Source organism: Diadema setosum, chromosome 13 (assembly GCF_964275005.1).
Source record: "Diadema setosum chromosome 13, eeDiaSeto1, whole genome shotgun sequence".
NCBI lineage: Eukaryota > Metazoa > Echinodermata > Echinoidea > Diadematoida > Diadematidae > Diadema > Diadema setosum.
In genome coordinates this window covers 19,962,295-19,979,231 of record NC_092697.1, presented here as the reverse complement: position 1 = coordinate 19,979,231, position 16,937 = coordinate 19,962,295, and the positions used below count along the sequence as shown (strand labels likewise).

At 39.6% G+C, this 16,937-nt stretch overlaps 1 protein-coding gene across 3 annotated transcripts in view; it reads right to left on the bottom strand.

Annotated features, from left to right (window-relative positions):
* LOC140236852 (general transcription factor IIF subunit 1-like) overlaps positions 1–16,937 on the bottom strand; it is a 74,729-nt gene that overhangs the window by 40,221 nt on the left and 17,571 nt on the right. For all 3 annotated transcript variants that reach the window (XR_011901800.1, XM_072316787.1, XM_072316788.1), the window contains exons 4-6: positions 14,990–15,195; positions 10,047–10,217; positions 8,536–8,647 (exon numbers count right to left, since the gene is read on the bottom strand). Coding sequence is in view for 2 of the 3 variants with exons in the window: in XM_072316787.1 (XP_072172888.1) it covers positions 8,536–8,647; positions 10,047–10,217; positions 14,990–15,195 (489 nt within the window). In the remaining variant the exon portion in view is untranslated. The remainder of the gene's footprint in view (positions 1–8,535; positions 8,648–10,046; positions 10,218–14,989; positions 15,196–16,937) is intronic.

Genomic DNA, 16,937 nt, shown 5'->3' with positions numbered 1-16,937 from the left:
TTACAGAAGACGATAGAGCACATCAACACATTTTGCTACGTGGTTGCAGACGACATTGACGTGTTCAGGCCGTGTTAATTTATTATCAATATATACACCTAAAAACTTTGTAGGAACAGCATGTGAAATATTGTTATCATTGAAATTGATAGTTATACCATCAATATATACCTTTTTATTACTGAATAACATATTTCTTTTTTTTTTTACTATTCAAAACTAATCTATTATCAACCAACCATTTATTCAATTTTCTCAATTCCTCATTAAATGAATCAAATAAAATAGTTATACCACTATTTGACATGAACAAGCTGGTGTCATCGGCAAAAAGTATAAAACTTAAAAACTGAGATGAATCACAAATATCATTGATGTAAATCAAAAATAAAAATGGTCCCAATATTTAATCTTGAGGCATCAGCAACAAATAGGTTTGTAGAAAGAACAGTGATTTCCAACAGACTTTACAAACTGATATCGATTAGGATAATTCTCAAACAAATGCCATAAATTTCTGCATATTCCATAATCATATAATTTACACAACAAAATTCAATGATCTAATATATCAAAAGCTTTACTTAAATCAAGAAATAATTCAATGAAATATTCTTTATCATCTCAAGCTAAAGAAACTTTATGAATGGAATCAAGAAGGGCCATCGAAGCGGAGTGCCCTTCCTGAAACCGTATTGGTTATCTGACAGAATATTGCACGAAGACAAAAAAATCATATAATTTATTATAAAGACATTTCACATTAGAAAGCAATGACAATACAGAAATCAGAAGATAGTTTGTTAAATCATCAACTTTCCCACTCTTATGTACAGGAACGGCCTTCACAATTTTTAGCCTATAAGGAAAAACACCATTAGACACAAAAACATCAAATATAGATGAAAGTTGCGAGGCAATAAGATGAATGATGACCCATACCATACATGTTAGATGGTGAATGAGCGGATACATAGAGAATGACATGAACATATCTAAAAATTCATTCGCATATTGACAGGAAGAAATGGATAATACATTGATATTAAAATCTCCACAAAAATAAATCATTTTTTTGTCTCATTATTACAATCTTAAGAATTGAATGAAGAGACTCATAAAAATATTGCACCGGTTGGTCAGGTGGCCTATATATAACCCCTACAATATCATTCTTCCCACGGTCATTCCTGATTTCAATAAAAATGCTTTCAACAAAATCATTATGGATATCCAAATCCCTTCTCCACATATGAAAACTAGAGCACTCGCAATCGAGCACATGTATCCCCCGAACCCATCTCCCATACCCCATCTGGATTACTTTTTAGGCCAGAATGTTGTATAATATGGCAACTGTCGCAGGATACAATAAAATGCGACAAGAAATGAGGCTAGTATAATAGCACATACAAGGAATATGACATGTCATCCTATAAAAGTTTGAACAATGAGAGCGCTGGCAATGAAAACTTTTGTTACCTAGCATAACTCTCCATAAACCTCCATAGCAAGTTTGAATAAAGTCCGACGAGAAATGTGGCTTATAGAGCATACAAGAAATGTGACATGCCTCCAAGTTGGAACACTGAGGGCGCCGTCACCACAAACTGTTGTGTCCTTCATGTAGAATGACCACCCATACACCTCTTTAGCAAGTCTGAGTAAAATCCAATAACAATCAATGCCTAAATAATCACGTATTTTTACAAATTTTGACAAGATCAGGGTGACCTCTGACCCTGTTAAAGGTGGAACAGTGAAAGCAGCATTATCAATAGTGTAGGTGTACAGATTTGACTATGATGCATTTACATACCAAATTTGAAAAAAATTGAAAGAAACAAGGCCAGCATCGCACACACAAGCAGACCCTATTAAATTAACCTTTTCACGTATAAAGACAGAACAAGCGAGGGTGCCACCACCAAAAACAACATAGGCATCTTCATTTCACTATAATGCATCTTTTTGCCAAATTTGATGAAAATCTGATGAGAAATAATAATAATAATAATAATAACTCAGTATTTATATAGCGCTTATCAATAAAATTCTCTAAGCGCTTAAATATGGCTGATAGAGCACACACAAGAAATGTCCATTGGCATCCAAGTCGGAACACTGAGGGCACTGTCACCACAAACTGTTTTGTCCTTCATGTAAAATGACCACCCATACATCTCCTTAGCAAGTCTGAATAAAATCCATTGAGTAACAATCAAGTTATTGCATAAATAAACACTTCTGCAAATTTTGACATGATCAGGGTGACCTTTGACCCAGTAAAAGGTGGAACAGCGAGGGCAGCATTATCAATAGGTATAGGTGCATAGACTTGACTATGATGCATTCACATACCAAATTTGAAAAAAATCGGTCAAGAAACAAGGCCAGCGTCGCACACACAAGTAGACCCTGTTAAATTTACCTTTTCATGTATAACGACGGAACAAGCGCAGACGCCACCACCAAAAACAATAGAGGCATCTTCATTTCACTATAATGCACCTTTTTGCCAAATTTGAAGAAAATCTGATGAGAAATGTGGCTGATAGAGCACACACAAGAAATGTCCATTGGCATCCAAGTTGGAACAGTACACTGAGGGCGCCGTCACCACAAAATGTTGTGTCCTCCATGAAGAATGAACACCCATACATCACCTTAGCAAGTCTGAATAAAATCCTTGGAGTAACAATCAAGTTATTGCATAAATAAGCACTTCTGCAAATTTTGACATGATCAGGGTGACCTTTGACCCTGTAAAAGGTGGAACAGTGAGGGCAGCATTATCAATAGGTTTAGGTGTACAGATTTGACTATGATACATTTACATACCAAATTTGAAACAAAAAATCGGTCGAGAAAAGAGGCCAGCGTCGCACACACAAGCAGACCCTGTTAAATTTACCTTTTCATGTATAAAGACGGAACAAGTGAGGGTGCCATCACCAAAAACAATAGGCTTCTTCGTCTTACCATAATACACCTTCATGCCAAATTTGACAATGATCGAAGAAGAACTGCAGCCAGTAGAGCACTCACAAGAAAATCTCTGCGGCGGACGCGGCGCAACGAGGCCAAATCCATAGTATCCTCCGAACTCTGTTCGGGGGATACAATAATTCTCCTGTGAATATTCCTACTCCTCCACCCCTTCAATCCTTTCGATTACTTTTAAGAAATGAACATCCCCTTATATTGCACCTACCAGTCATATCATCTTTCAGCCAGGTTTCAGTACCCCCTATCATAGAGAACTGTAACGATAAATACGCTAAAAATGACACAATATTCTATTTAATAATACTTCAACAATTCATATGCACCATTGAGAAAGTTTTAGAATCTATTTTCAGATATCATTGTTAAATTCATCAGGAGAATAATATGACTCATTAATGCCATCTTCATTAGGGGTTTCATTCAAGGGAGATAGACTGTGAGAGATTGAATTCAAATCAAGATCATCAAATGCACATTGATACAAAAATGCACATTGATACAAATGACAAAGAGACATATTACATTCATGCAACTACCAAGGTATCAAAAGAGTAGAAAATAACATAAACATAGACACACAAAAATGAGATATACTATGAATTCAAAATATAACTGGAGGCTGTTCTTAACAAACATTTAATGAGAATTCCCAGCATTATATTGTACACCATTTTAAGGTGTTCAAGTCAGACATAGAGGAAATCATTTTTTTTTTTAATTTCTTTCCCAGTGAGGTCCTCGACAATCACTCGATGAGTTCCCTTCAGTTTATGCTTGTTCTTCATCAAAGCCTGTTTGTGCCTGTAAGACGACAGTGAATTCTCGCTATCGCCAATGACGTAAAAAGTCCCCAGATGTGGCCTTTTTGTCAAGATTTAGTGCACTTCCGGTGGGGGGGCATATTTTGCACATAGCTAGCTTGCCCGTACATGTACCTTACCTAGCGCCGCGCTGGCCACGGATAGGCGGCTGTACCCGAGCCAGCCAGGCCTGTGATACCTACTGTAGCTATAGACCCCACATTGCCCTAGTCTATGCCTTGCGTATAGCATGCAGCGCACGCATACAAACTAGACATACCAGTACTGCTTGATCATTGCGATCGACTTGCACATCAGTCATCTCTGCATATGCTGAAAATAATACTGGAAAATTTCACCCACCTGGATATCGTCAATGGAATGCCCATCTTTTTTTTATTTGTTCTCTGTCGAAGTGCCGCGAACACAATCGGGAACGAACCATGATATCGAACTTATCCCGTCTCCGAAACAATTTCGTCCAAGCACGTCGCACGCGCTGTGGAGTCACCCGGAAACTTCACCCACGTCACGTCTCGCATGCCAGGGATATTTCTGTAGATTTGTTTGTTTATTGTCGTGTGACCAACACATGGCAGCTTCACAGTAATGACCCATACAGTCATATTTACAGCAATTTCTCTAGAATGGAGAAATTTCAAATCATATAAAATCTAAAATTCAAGTCGAGGAAACAGTAAGTACACATAAGAATACAGTCGGTTGTTTATGTAAAGAGCATTAGTCGCGTATCACGCCCGTACGAACGGTAGTGACTTGGCTCCCGAACTACCCCAAAATGCACCGTAAATGACACTTAAATCAACAGCTGGGTACTTTTTACGTCATTGGCGATAGCGAGAATTATTGGGCGTGGACGGGTATCACTGGATCGTACGGCTTTTATTCCCTGTTTCTTTGATGTCAAGAATGCAAACGTTGTCCCTACGAGAGTATTGTTTGATGTGATCAACCTCACACTTAATCATCTTGACCTCATCCTTTACCCTCTCAACAGACTCCTTCACTGATTCAAACTCTCGTAACTTGGCGTCATGGAGATTTCTACATCATGAAGACAAGAAAGCTTTTCTTCTATCATGTTTGATAATTTGGTCTCACGCTTTGCCATATCTCGAACATATTTCGTCATTTCTCTCTCCATGATTTTCTGTATCACATGATCGATGTGCTGGAGAAAAGCTGAACTTTGCAAGAGGTCATCAATCGCTCTAGATGGGGGCGAGGGAGCAGAGTCACCTGTTAATGACAGCAGCTGCTGCGTCACGTGAGCTTGCTCTGTCCACTGTTTGTTTCAATTTTAAACCCGGCTTTGGCATTGAAGTTGCCATTTCACTACGTAACAGGACCCAAATGACATACCGGTAATCCAGTTGGAACGTAGAACCAGCGAGAAGGGCAGGCTAGAGACAAGAAGAGATGCATTGGGTTGAGTACTCACATGGTAATCAATAGTTGGGACTGGTCAGAAGACATCCCTCAAATAGACAGACCCAGCAACAAAAATCACAGGGATAACTCACATCATTTTGCTGAATATTGCACCAAACAGACCTCCAGCGAAGGAATACAGATTCAAGGCAGTCACATAGTGTTACTAAAAACCAAGCTGTCAGTAGGTAAACATTTAATTTTGAGTGCAATTTGAGTGGAATTTGGGAACACATCAGGAACTCATATCAAGCCATGCTTGATGGAAAATTGACACTGTCCCCTTTCAAGGAGATTGTTTACAATTTCTGTGCTGTAATTCAAGGATTTGTGTGGACATCTGTTGATGTCCAAGGTGTCGTATAAAACAAAAAGTGTACAGTCTTTTTAGTTTACTCGTGCCATGAAATTCCGCACTTGGTGAAAGATGAGACATACTATTTAACTTGGCTTCGCCTCGTTGAATAAAGTGCCTCTATCTTTCACCGTGTGGGAAATCTCGTACCATTGCATTTGTGATCATTCACTATTTGTATAATATTGGCCCCCTGGGACTCATGTTACCTTCTCAATTTTCATTGAAGAATTCCCAGTAATCCTAGAGAATACTGTAAGACAAGTTCCCCTAGCTATTACGGGAGAGTAGACCCAAACATAGACACATTTTAACAATCCGACATTTCCCAACACAATAAAAGTTCAACGACTTGCTGGCCAGTTGTTGTCTTGATCAGTTGGTAACATCACCCACCTACAAATGTGTCCATACACCAATTTTTGTAGAACAGAATTATCTGACAGCCAAATATGGCAGATCTCAAAGTAATTCCTGGCATTTTCAACTATTCTCCTACAAAGCCTTCTCTCAACTTGGACAAACCCCCACTTGATAGAAAATATATGTATTGTGCATAACATCAAGGTAATTGATAGAGCATCTTTTGCGAGGGATGTAAAGTTGAGCAACATCTCTGATGACTGTTTGGAGAGTAATTTTGGGAGGTGCCAGAGGAAGGACGTGCTGGAGTGGAGCTTTGTCCTTACAGTGTGCTTTTAGCTCCTATGCATTTCACCCTAGTGCTGCATTTACACCATGCTCCCGACAGCCATAACAGTCACGTTTCAGGCCCCCGTGGACAAAACAGAATGGATGTGAGACATTGCAGGGGGACAGGATGGGGAAATGTCACAGTTTGTGATTGCCGTGGATACCGTGTCAGATTTTTAAACTGTCAAATTTTACATTAAAAAAAAACTGTGTACACTTCCTATTGTTGAACATTGCGTTCATAGTACTTCTTCAACAACAACTATCAGAAACTAGTGAAAATGCAGAAAAAAAAAATCAGAAAAACTCAAGTAACATACTACATACTTATCAATGATTGTGTCAATGACTCTAGAAAGCTAATCAACTTCTTAATCAGAAGCTATCGTCTCCACCTCCATCCATCACCTGTAACAAGTCATTTGCAAATACACTCATTTGTTTGTTGATAAGGTTAACACAATCCAACACAGCCTATCTCCAGATGTCTCTTAATGATCTCTGCTAGCATATTAACTTTTTTAGTCTTTGAGCCAACCATGTTTAACAACATTACATCACTTTAATACAGTGGCAACGTCAAGGGAACTCAACCCCGTGCCAATGATGCTGCTCAAGGAGTGTGCTCCTGTAGTTGCACCTGTGATTGCCAGGACTGTCAACATGAGTCTAGCTAGTGGAGAGGTTTCTAAACAGGGCACGTGCCCAAATGTGTCTCGCCCACAAATGTACCACAACACATTTGTAAAAATCTTTTAACTTTGATTGCTATAACGTGGAATCAAGGCAAAAGTGTCAGTACAGCAAGAGCTTTGTAAAACAAGAATTATTTGCAAAGAAAATGGCTCCAAAAAGAACATGGAACAGTATATTTCAATAATTGTGAAAATGTCATATAGTTGACGAAAAATGGTGTACATACAATTTGATTGTAAGAGAGAACATGATGGAAAAAAAAGAGAAAAAATACTTTATTAGGTATAAACACAGTTAAACTTAATACTGGCCCCTGAAAGTTTGTCGACCCCTGTCCGTGACCTTTGACCTTGTGGTGATCTTCAACTTCTCAAGATACATCTACCACCAAAGTTTGGTAGCAAACAGTCCTACTGAGCAAAAGTTAAGCCATAATTGAAAAGCGCTGTAAAAACTTAACATTGGCCCTTGAAAGTTTGTTGACCCCTGTCTGTGACCTTTGACCTTGTGGTGATCTTCAACTTCTCAAGAGACATCTACCACCAAAGTTTGGTTCCAAACAGTCCTACCGAGCAAAAGTTATAAGCCATAATTGAAAAGCGCCATAAAAACTTAACATTGGCCCCTGAAAGTTTGTTGACCTGTCTGTAACCGTTGACCTTGTAGTGATCTTAAACTCCCCAAGAGACATCTACCACCAAAGTTTGGTCACAAACAGTCCTACCCAGCAAAAGTTATAAGCCATAATCGAAACATGCCATAAATCTCAACATTGGCCCCTAAAAGTTTGTTGACCCCTGTCCGTGACCTTTGATCTTGTGGTGATCTTCAACTCCCCAAGAGACATCTACCACCAAAGCTTGGTCGCAAACACTCCTACCCAGCAAAAGTTATAAGCCATAATCAAAACATGCTGTAAAAGCTTGCCAATGGACCCTAAAAGTTTGTTGACCCAATACTGTGACCTTTGACCTTGTGGTGACCTTCAACTCCTAAAGGGACACCTACCATTTAAGTTTGGTCACAAATGGACATACCAATCAAACGTTATGAGCCATAATCGGAACGTGCCGTAAAAACTGAGCATTATCTCCTTAAAGTTCGTTGACCCTGCCTATGACCTATGACATCAAGGTGACCTTCCTGTTTGGTAACATTTAGAACTTTGCATAAACACTCTTCACTCCAAGTTTGATTGACATTTAAGCACTCAGTACAAAGTAATTTAAGTTTTTGTAGTGTTACGGACCGACGACGGACAGATGGCGGACGGACCACGAATGGACGACAGATGGAGAGACGCCGCAGACGATCCCTTAGTCTCCCCTCACCTCCGGGGGGCTCGACAAAAACTCTAGTTGGCCTATCACCCGGCCTTCTCATCCTTGTCAATACAATTATAAAGAAAAAGCTCACTCCTTTTTATTTATCTTTGCTTACCTTTCTTGATATTCACACTACAAAGACAAAAAAAGTAATGGACATACCACATTTGTTTAAAACTGCAATGGCTATCACTCTTATCCATACCAAATCTGAGGTCCTTGATTTTGATGTTTCCTCCTCCTTCTCCTCTTCATCTTTTAGATCTCGAAGCTTCTTCTGGACCATCAGCGAAAAGTAATTCACTGTCTTGTCTCTCCTGAAAAGAAGGACAAAAGTTAATCGATATAAATTTTCTTGTGACTTCAGACTCTCTTTGCAGCTACACAATGATTCCAATAAAGACTTCTTAGCTTGAACATTTAGGCAATCATAAACAAGACACACAAAGAGTATAGTATATTCTCAATGTGGATGCAGTTTCATTCAATACCACTTCACCTGCTTTTACCTTGAAGGGGTCATGGACAATTTTGGGCACGTTCTGGTGATAAAGTAGATTTAAGACCTCAAAGTCACCTCTTGGATTAGCACAAAGTTTGGTGCCAAGTTACCGGTTACATGTGGTTGTAATCACTTTAATGTTGATTGAGTGAATGTAGCAATATTAGTAGAATACATCAGTGAATGTTTGAGGAAAATCGGACAATCCATTCAAAAGTTACGAATTTTTGAAATTTGGTGATGAGACCGCTGGACCAGAAGATTACTACGGATCATGGCACTTTGCTGTAGAGACATAAAAAAGGGCCATTTTAATTTTTTTCTCATATGCCTTTACCAAACTGTATTTATTTCTGTACAAAGATGATTCATACATTGGGCATGTAGGACGTGCCATATAATCTGTATCTATGGGCAATAATTAGCCAAAATTGATGTGGGAACGTCAAATGAATGTTCTTTCAATCACCATGACTAATATGTATCGGTAACAAGCAAAAGCTCAGCCCTGTTGGATCATGAAAAGCTACCATCAAATACAGGTGAAAGAAAAATAAACATATTTTACAATGAAATCTGGTAAGCTTTTGATTTTCCAGATTGCATTTGATCATAACTTTGATAATGCTACTGGGCGCTAACAGACTAGCGCTTGTGTGTACAATCGACCATGTAGTATGTTGTCAATGTTTGATTGAAGGTTCATCAAATTAGCTTGCAAAAGGCACATAGTGAAGCTGGATGGAGGTTGCAAAACTCACTAGTTTGAAACTGATAAGGAATCTTTGTAAAGTTGTGCTGTTTTTTCAATCTTTTTTTTTGTGTAAAATATGCCACAAAAAAAGATATTGCTTGAAAAAATAGTGTCCTGTTTATCTGAGGTCTGCATCCGATTATACAGTGAATACAGCGTGCACTGGAAATATTTCTGGGAGACATACATCATTTAGCCAGTGCTCCCAGTTATCAGGTGCCTAATTATGTGGTGGATACTGTACACAAAATATCTCAGATTAGATGTGTATTTTAAAGAAAAAAGATTGTGAAAAGCTCATCTGATGAAGTATACTACATTTATTATAATGGAATTTTGTAAACTTCTTGCCTCCGCATTTCTAGTGTTATAATTTTATTCAAAAAAATATTGAATCATTTATTTTCTATGCTTTTTAGACAAACTGATCTCTGTGGCTCCAAGTTAAGCACAAGATTACCTTCCATACTCTTCTTCAGCTTCCTCAGCATTGAGAGTCCTGTAGGTCTGCATGGTTGTAAAATTGTACCACGAGTCAACAGGGTATGCCTCAAAGGTCCCATCAGCCAGTTGAACAAGTATGAAGTAGCTGGAGTTCTCATTCACTCTGCCTTCCTTTCTGCCCTTGAATCTTTAATGGAGAAATGTTGATAACAACTATTCAGTTATCACATTTTTCTCACTTTAGCACATGTTGGTTGCTCATAACGCTTGCTACAAACTTTGATTTCAACTGACAATATCCAAAAAAGAAGATATTTTGGACTTTTAATCACCAAATAGCACTGTATAAAAAATTAAATTTACATAACTAGCAACAGCAAAACTGATGGTATATAATCAACAAGTGTTGACCAGGATTTTACTGACCAGGATTTACAGGTACATGGATGTACAAGTAGCTATACTGATTCTAACATGTGTTCACATTGTGATGTTATGAAGGGTGTCCACACATCCACATACAGTGTACAAGTTTGATTACTGCATTTGTAGGCAATAATGATGTACCATTTTTAAAAGGAAATAGTCAACATGGTTCTGGCCTCATTATGCTACGTTGTACCACAACCAAGTACAATCTTTCTAACCAAGTGAAATACCTGTTTAAAGGGGATGGCTAGTAACGGGTTTAAAAGGGGGTGGTTTAAAAGGGTTTAAAAGGGGGTGTTTAAAGGGGGTGTTTAAAGGGGATGGCCCCCCCGGCCCCCAAGAGGGGCACCCCTGGATTTGCTATGAACAAACTTGAAACTAGTCATTAATGTACTCACTCATAGTATTATCTTAGCTCTATAACTTCTGATTCTAGAGAAGATTTTTAAAGATTCCTTCATTTTGGGGGGTTTGCCCCCCCCCCCCCCCCCCCTGGGGCCCCTGGGTGGGGCATGGTGCCCATTTTAACAAATGAGCTCCTAACCCCCTAGGGATGCTACCTGCCAAGTTTGGTGAAAATTGGTCATGGGGTTCTCAAGAATAAGATGAAAATGTATAATTTAGGCCCCATTAGGACCCCACCCCACCCCCCTCCCCTGGGTCCCAAGGGGGGCACCTCTCATTCTGCCATGAACAAACTTGAAACTACAGTCATCAATGTACTAACTCATAGTATTAACTTAGCTCTATCACTTCTGGTTCTAGAGAAGAAGATTTTTACAGATTCCTTAATTTTGAGGGGTTTGGGCCCCCCTGGGGGCCCCCTGGGTGGGGCATGGTGCCCATTTGAACAAATGGAGTTCCTAACCCCCTAGGGATGCTACCTGCCAAGTTTGATGAAAATCGGTCTTGGGGTTTTCAAGAAGAAGATGAAAATGTATAATTTAGGCCCCATTAGGACCCCACCCCACCCCCCTCCCCTGGGTCCCAAGGGGGGCACCTCTCATTCTGCCATGAACAAACTTGAAACTACAGTCATCAATGTACTAACTCATAGTATTAACTTAGCTCTATCACTTCTGGTTCTAGAGAAGAAGATTTTTACAGATTCCTTAATTTTGAGGGGTTTGGGCCCCCCTGGGGGCCCCCTGGGTGGGGCATGGTGCCCATTTGAACAAATGGAGTTCCTAACCCCCTAGGGATGCTACCTGCCAAGTTTGATGAAAATCGGTCTTGGGGTTTTCAAGAAGAAGATGAAAATGTAAAAAGTTTACGCACGACGGACAACGGACGACAGACGACGCACGACGCACGACGGACGCCAGACGAAGGGCAATCGCAATAGCTCACTTGAGCCTTTGGCTCCGGTGAGCTAAAAATCATACAAAATGTGTATATTGGATTACTGGCATGTACACGTAATACACCAATGAGCAATGCTATAATATCCAATGACTGAATGACCTATCAAAATAGTTGAAGTTTTGTTCCGTTTCATTTTATTTTCTTAGTAATCTGATAATACAAAGTGTTCATTCCTGAGAAATGTTTATTTTGTGAGAACTTCTTGGGTTGTTGGAATTATGCACTATTTTGATAATTATCTAAGAGGCAATTTCCATGATTTAAGAAAAGAGTCTAATATCTTAACTACCTGTGGTGTACTTTCAGGCATAATTTGTGATGACGTACATGTATAGACATGGAGTTGACCTCATGCTCATCATCAGCTAGCAATTCAGTCGAGGTAAGAGAGCGCATCTGCAGCACTGCACAAGAAGCAGTGCATCAGGCCCTGTTGGCCCTCCCCAGCCCCCACCACAACCACCTTGAATGTGGTAACATATGGGACCAAGAAAACTGTACTTTAGGCAGCAACCTCATAATCACAGTCACACTAACATGTTTCTAAAAAATCATCTTCAAACCTTCTCACTCCAATCACCCCATCTTACGCTTTTCTATGTATGCAAAAGTTCATGTCTACACTATATGCATTGAATGTTAGAGGCAACTCGCGAAAATGTCATGCCGCGAAAAAAAGCCGTCGGCTCCAATTCACAAAAATTTCATACTGTGAAAATATTGTGTTTTACAGTAATCTGCACCGGCACTAAGTACAACTGGTGGGACTGGATGAGATCCAGGATGGAGAAGCTGTTATCTGTGTAAGTTTTACATCAATTGCAATATTACTGGATTTAGTCAACATCCAAGCAACATCCAGTATTATACAGGGCACCTGAGTTGTTGGGAGCTGGTTTTACACATCAAAGGGAAATCCAGAAAAAAAAAAGTATATATATATATATATATATATATATATACAGTCAAACCTGTCTATAGCGGCCACCCAGGGGAGACGGAAAAAGTGGCCGTTATAGACAGGTGGCCGCTATAGACAGGTAATCCAACTTTGTGTGCATTGCTTACATGTACATGTATCATCGTTGTATCCTTACATGTACATGCACAGTGTATGTGTGTACGTATGCATACACCGTGTTTCATGCATTTAACCATGCCGGTGTATATGATATTGTTGCACAGTAGCATGTTTATTGTCGTGAAGAATCGTGCATTATTATGACTGAATGAGGGATGAATGCAGCGGTGGCGATCACTGAACGTTGCTCGCACGGCTACCAAACAGAAAAATACGCTGAATTATCGGCTTGGCTACGGCTCCATTGGGTTTTTGGCCGCTATAGACAGGTTGATATCTCCCGCGGGAAACAAAATTTGTGGCCGCTGGCCGCGTTAGAGAGGTGGCCGCTATACACAGGGTCTTTAACAGGGCTTTTCTCTCGGGGGGATTTTGCAGTGGCCGCTATAGACAGGTGGCCGCTAAGGCAGGTTTGACTGTATGTATATATATATATATATATATATATATATATATATATACATATATATACATATATATAAAATTATGTATGTATACTTTACACACAGCATGTGATTGTACATCACAAAACCAACAGAAAGTCAAACTCACAGATTTTGTGTGAGGACTCAAAATAGGGGAAATGGGTCAAATTAGCCAATCTTGAGTTTTTCATATTCTCTGAAAGAGCAATTCTCCTACATTATTCTAAAGTTTGGGATAAAAGACAAATGGGTAATTGTGATTTTAGCAGTTTTTCTTAACACTTTTTGGTAGAATAGTGTGATTTGCTGTGTTGCAGAGTCTCCTTTTCATTTCTTAACTAGAAATGCTGCTATGGCAACTGGTATGCCTCTGTCATAATGTATGGTTCTCCCAACAGGTCCAGAGTACGTCTTGACAATGTAAGATGACAATTTCACATACACACGTGTGCAACTGGCAAAAAATTGAAATGATGTGGTTGTCTTAAATGTGTTGAGTGTTTACTTTCCTTGAAATGGGTTTCATTTGGATGGATGGCTAAATTACTTAAGTAGGTCAAAACTTGGGTAATATTTTGACACTGAACATCTTCCCTTGACGTCTGACCTTACGGCAAAAATCTTTCCCTACGGAATCATAGTGCAGCAATGTGTGCATGTATATAGTTTTATAAAGTGTATCGAGTAATCAAGGTATGGAAAAATAGTTTCATTTCAGCATTACGTAGTAGAGCTTTAGCATTTCAACCTGACCTTTAACCCAAAAAGTCCCAAAAGATCACTGCCAGACAGTACCTGCTTCATGTACTTTAAATGGGATGAAGGATGGCCCTTGAACTTGGTAGCTAAGGAAAAAAAAAAAAAAACCAAAAAAAAATAAAAAAATAAAAAAATTCAGGGTGCTTTGCATGTGATGCAATTGTAAATATGTTTGGTATGTCTGAGAAGCAGGTAGAAATCCATGAGTGCCCATAAAATCTGGTCCTGAGCATTTTTTTAACAACAGGGCCATTGTTAGTGAACTCTAGAACTCACCACTGTAAGTGTAGGAAACTCATGAAGTTACACAGTAAAAGTTCCCAGCACGCATTAATACCAAATTCAACCACTTTGCTCACAAATTTGCTAGTCAGAGTGCAAAGTAAACAGTTCTTCCTGAAACTTTGTGATTTTTTTTAGTTGGAGCTAACATCACAATTTTTTTGAGTAGTGTGTACATGAAGTGTAATACATCGCAAGTGTTCATGTTGCAACACTCATAAACAAGAATGGCCTTACTGAGGCTACAAATGTGTAGGAGCCCTAAAAATGTGCCCTTTCACCTAAAAAAAAAGAAGAAAAAATCCAATTTACACAAAATGTGATTTCACTTTCAGTGACCACATGTGTGTAAATATAAGGTCAACACAAAATGTTCTTCTTGCAGAGACATAAAATTGTGAAGTTCTTTAAACATCCACTGAACAGGTACTCTACCTCATGAGTTGAGACTAAAGGAAAGAATTAAAAATGCCAAATTGCCTGGGTGTGCATTGCCTGTCTCACCATACAAGATTAGCACCATACAACACTAAATTTATATCCATCAACTTGTATGAACTAGTCATGCTAATCCCTGTATGAAGTTTCATAAGTTATGAAGCCCAAGAATTGACTTACTTCTTTGCTGATTGGTTGTCCCCTCCACCTTGTTTCAGTATCCATGGCTGGTCCTCTTCTTTGTACTTCTGGGCTGTGATACCATACTTTTTCTGTCGTGCTTCTTCCCTACGCTCTCTGCCGAACTCACTGCCTGCCCCAAACTTTGGTAGGTCATCCAGGTCTGTCTTGTATTGCATTTTATTGTTCTCTCTTTCCATACAAGCCTGATGATGTGAATGTTACAAGTGATGACCCGGTATTAATCCTTGTAAAGGTACAATTGACCCCATTTACAGTGCGAGGCTGGGCCAAGCCACGGCCGAGCCTAGCCTCAATTGCAGGGCCGAGCACGGCAATTTTGTCCATTTACACTGCCGGGCTCGGCCGCGCTTTTAATTCAAACCTTTCAATATTTTGTCATAGTGGCGCTCTGCTTGTAAACAAATGCAATTTGGTATAGTCTGGTTTTCAGACCCTTTGCCCACTGGATTCCGTGGCGACGAAGTCACCGTTCCGGCAAAGGCCTTTGCCAAAGGAAAAATCCTTTGCAGGACAAAACCACCTTAAACTATACTAGTTTTCGACATTGAGGGGGTTAATATCCTGAATGGCGAAATAGTACGAGCAGAGGGTCTGGAAGCCAGACTAAAATTGGCCGCGCATTTGGCCCAGTTTGCATTTACACTGAGTAAAGGCCAGGCTCGGCCGCAGCTCGGCCGCGGCCGAGACCACCTCCAGAGCATGGCCAAATACGTGGCCAATTTTGGCCCCGCATTTGGCCTTTTGCGCGTTTACACTGAAATGAAGGAGGGCTCGGCCACGGCCAAGCCGCAGCCCAGCCTGCACTGTAAACGGGGTCATTGTAATTTTTAATTCAAAAGTGTTTGTCTGGGTATTGTTGGAATTGAAATTCAATTGAAATTCAATCTTAAAGCTTACATCTTCAAGCATAATATACTTCAGTAATTAAACTCAAATTAGCAAAAAATTTGTGCGAAACAACTTTTGCAGATCATGACAATTTCATATGGTACCATCTACGAGACCATTGTATGTACATGCAAATTAGCTCATTATGTCAATGATGACATATAGGACACTTGCATCACTTCAAAATGGAATGTCTGTGTGTAAAACCCTTGGAAATTTGTATCATCCATATTTTTAGGCTTCCTGGAGCAAATTATCAACTTATTATGTACAGTGTATTACTAGTAGGTTAATGAGCTGAATTCATGCTGATTAGACCAACATAGTTAATATCCCAAGGCTGCCAAGGTGGCAACCCAGCTTAATTTTAATACTTCAATACCCTATCTAGGATCTGAATCAACAAAAGGACCTTCAAGCTTCAACTTAACAACTTTTCCAAGTCATATACATAGTATAGTATACCCCAGGGCTTGAAATAGGATTTTGGAGGGGCAAGGCCATTTAGAAAAGGGCACTTTTTCCAAGAGGCCAGCCATGAAAGGGCACTTAGGTCAGTCAGAGGGGCACCGAGGCCACATTGAAAAGGGCATGTTGGGTGTTTTTTTAAAGGGTGATTTTTGCCACGTTGCAAGAATTTTGTTTGTTTTTTCATATTCTAACAACAACCCCCCCCCCCAAATACATAATATATATACAGTCAACCTCGCGTAAGTCGACATAATCGGGACTGAGCAAAACACGTCGACTTACGCGAATGTCGACTTACGCGTAAGTCGACATTTTGTCGACTTATAAATGAAAATTAATTTCCTCTGTACAGAGTAAGATTTGGATCACGATGCGGATCGCTACCCATATATCTTACTCCTTTTGCCGCCAAAACATGCCTACTGACATGAGCAACAATAATGTTTTAGTTCATGCATAAATCTTGCGCGGGTTAGTAATGACAACGCACAATTCCCAAATCTCTAGAGAGATTTTGGGAGCGGGATCGGAAACCTATAGAGGCCCATTTCTAGACACTTAACGT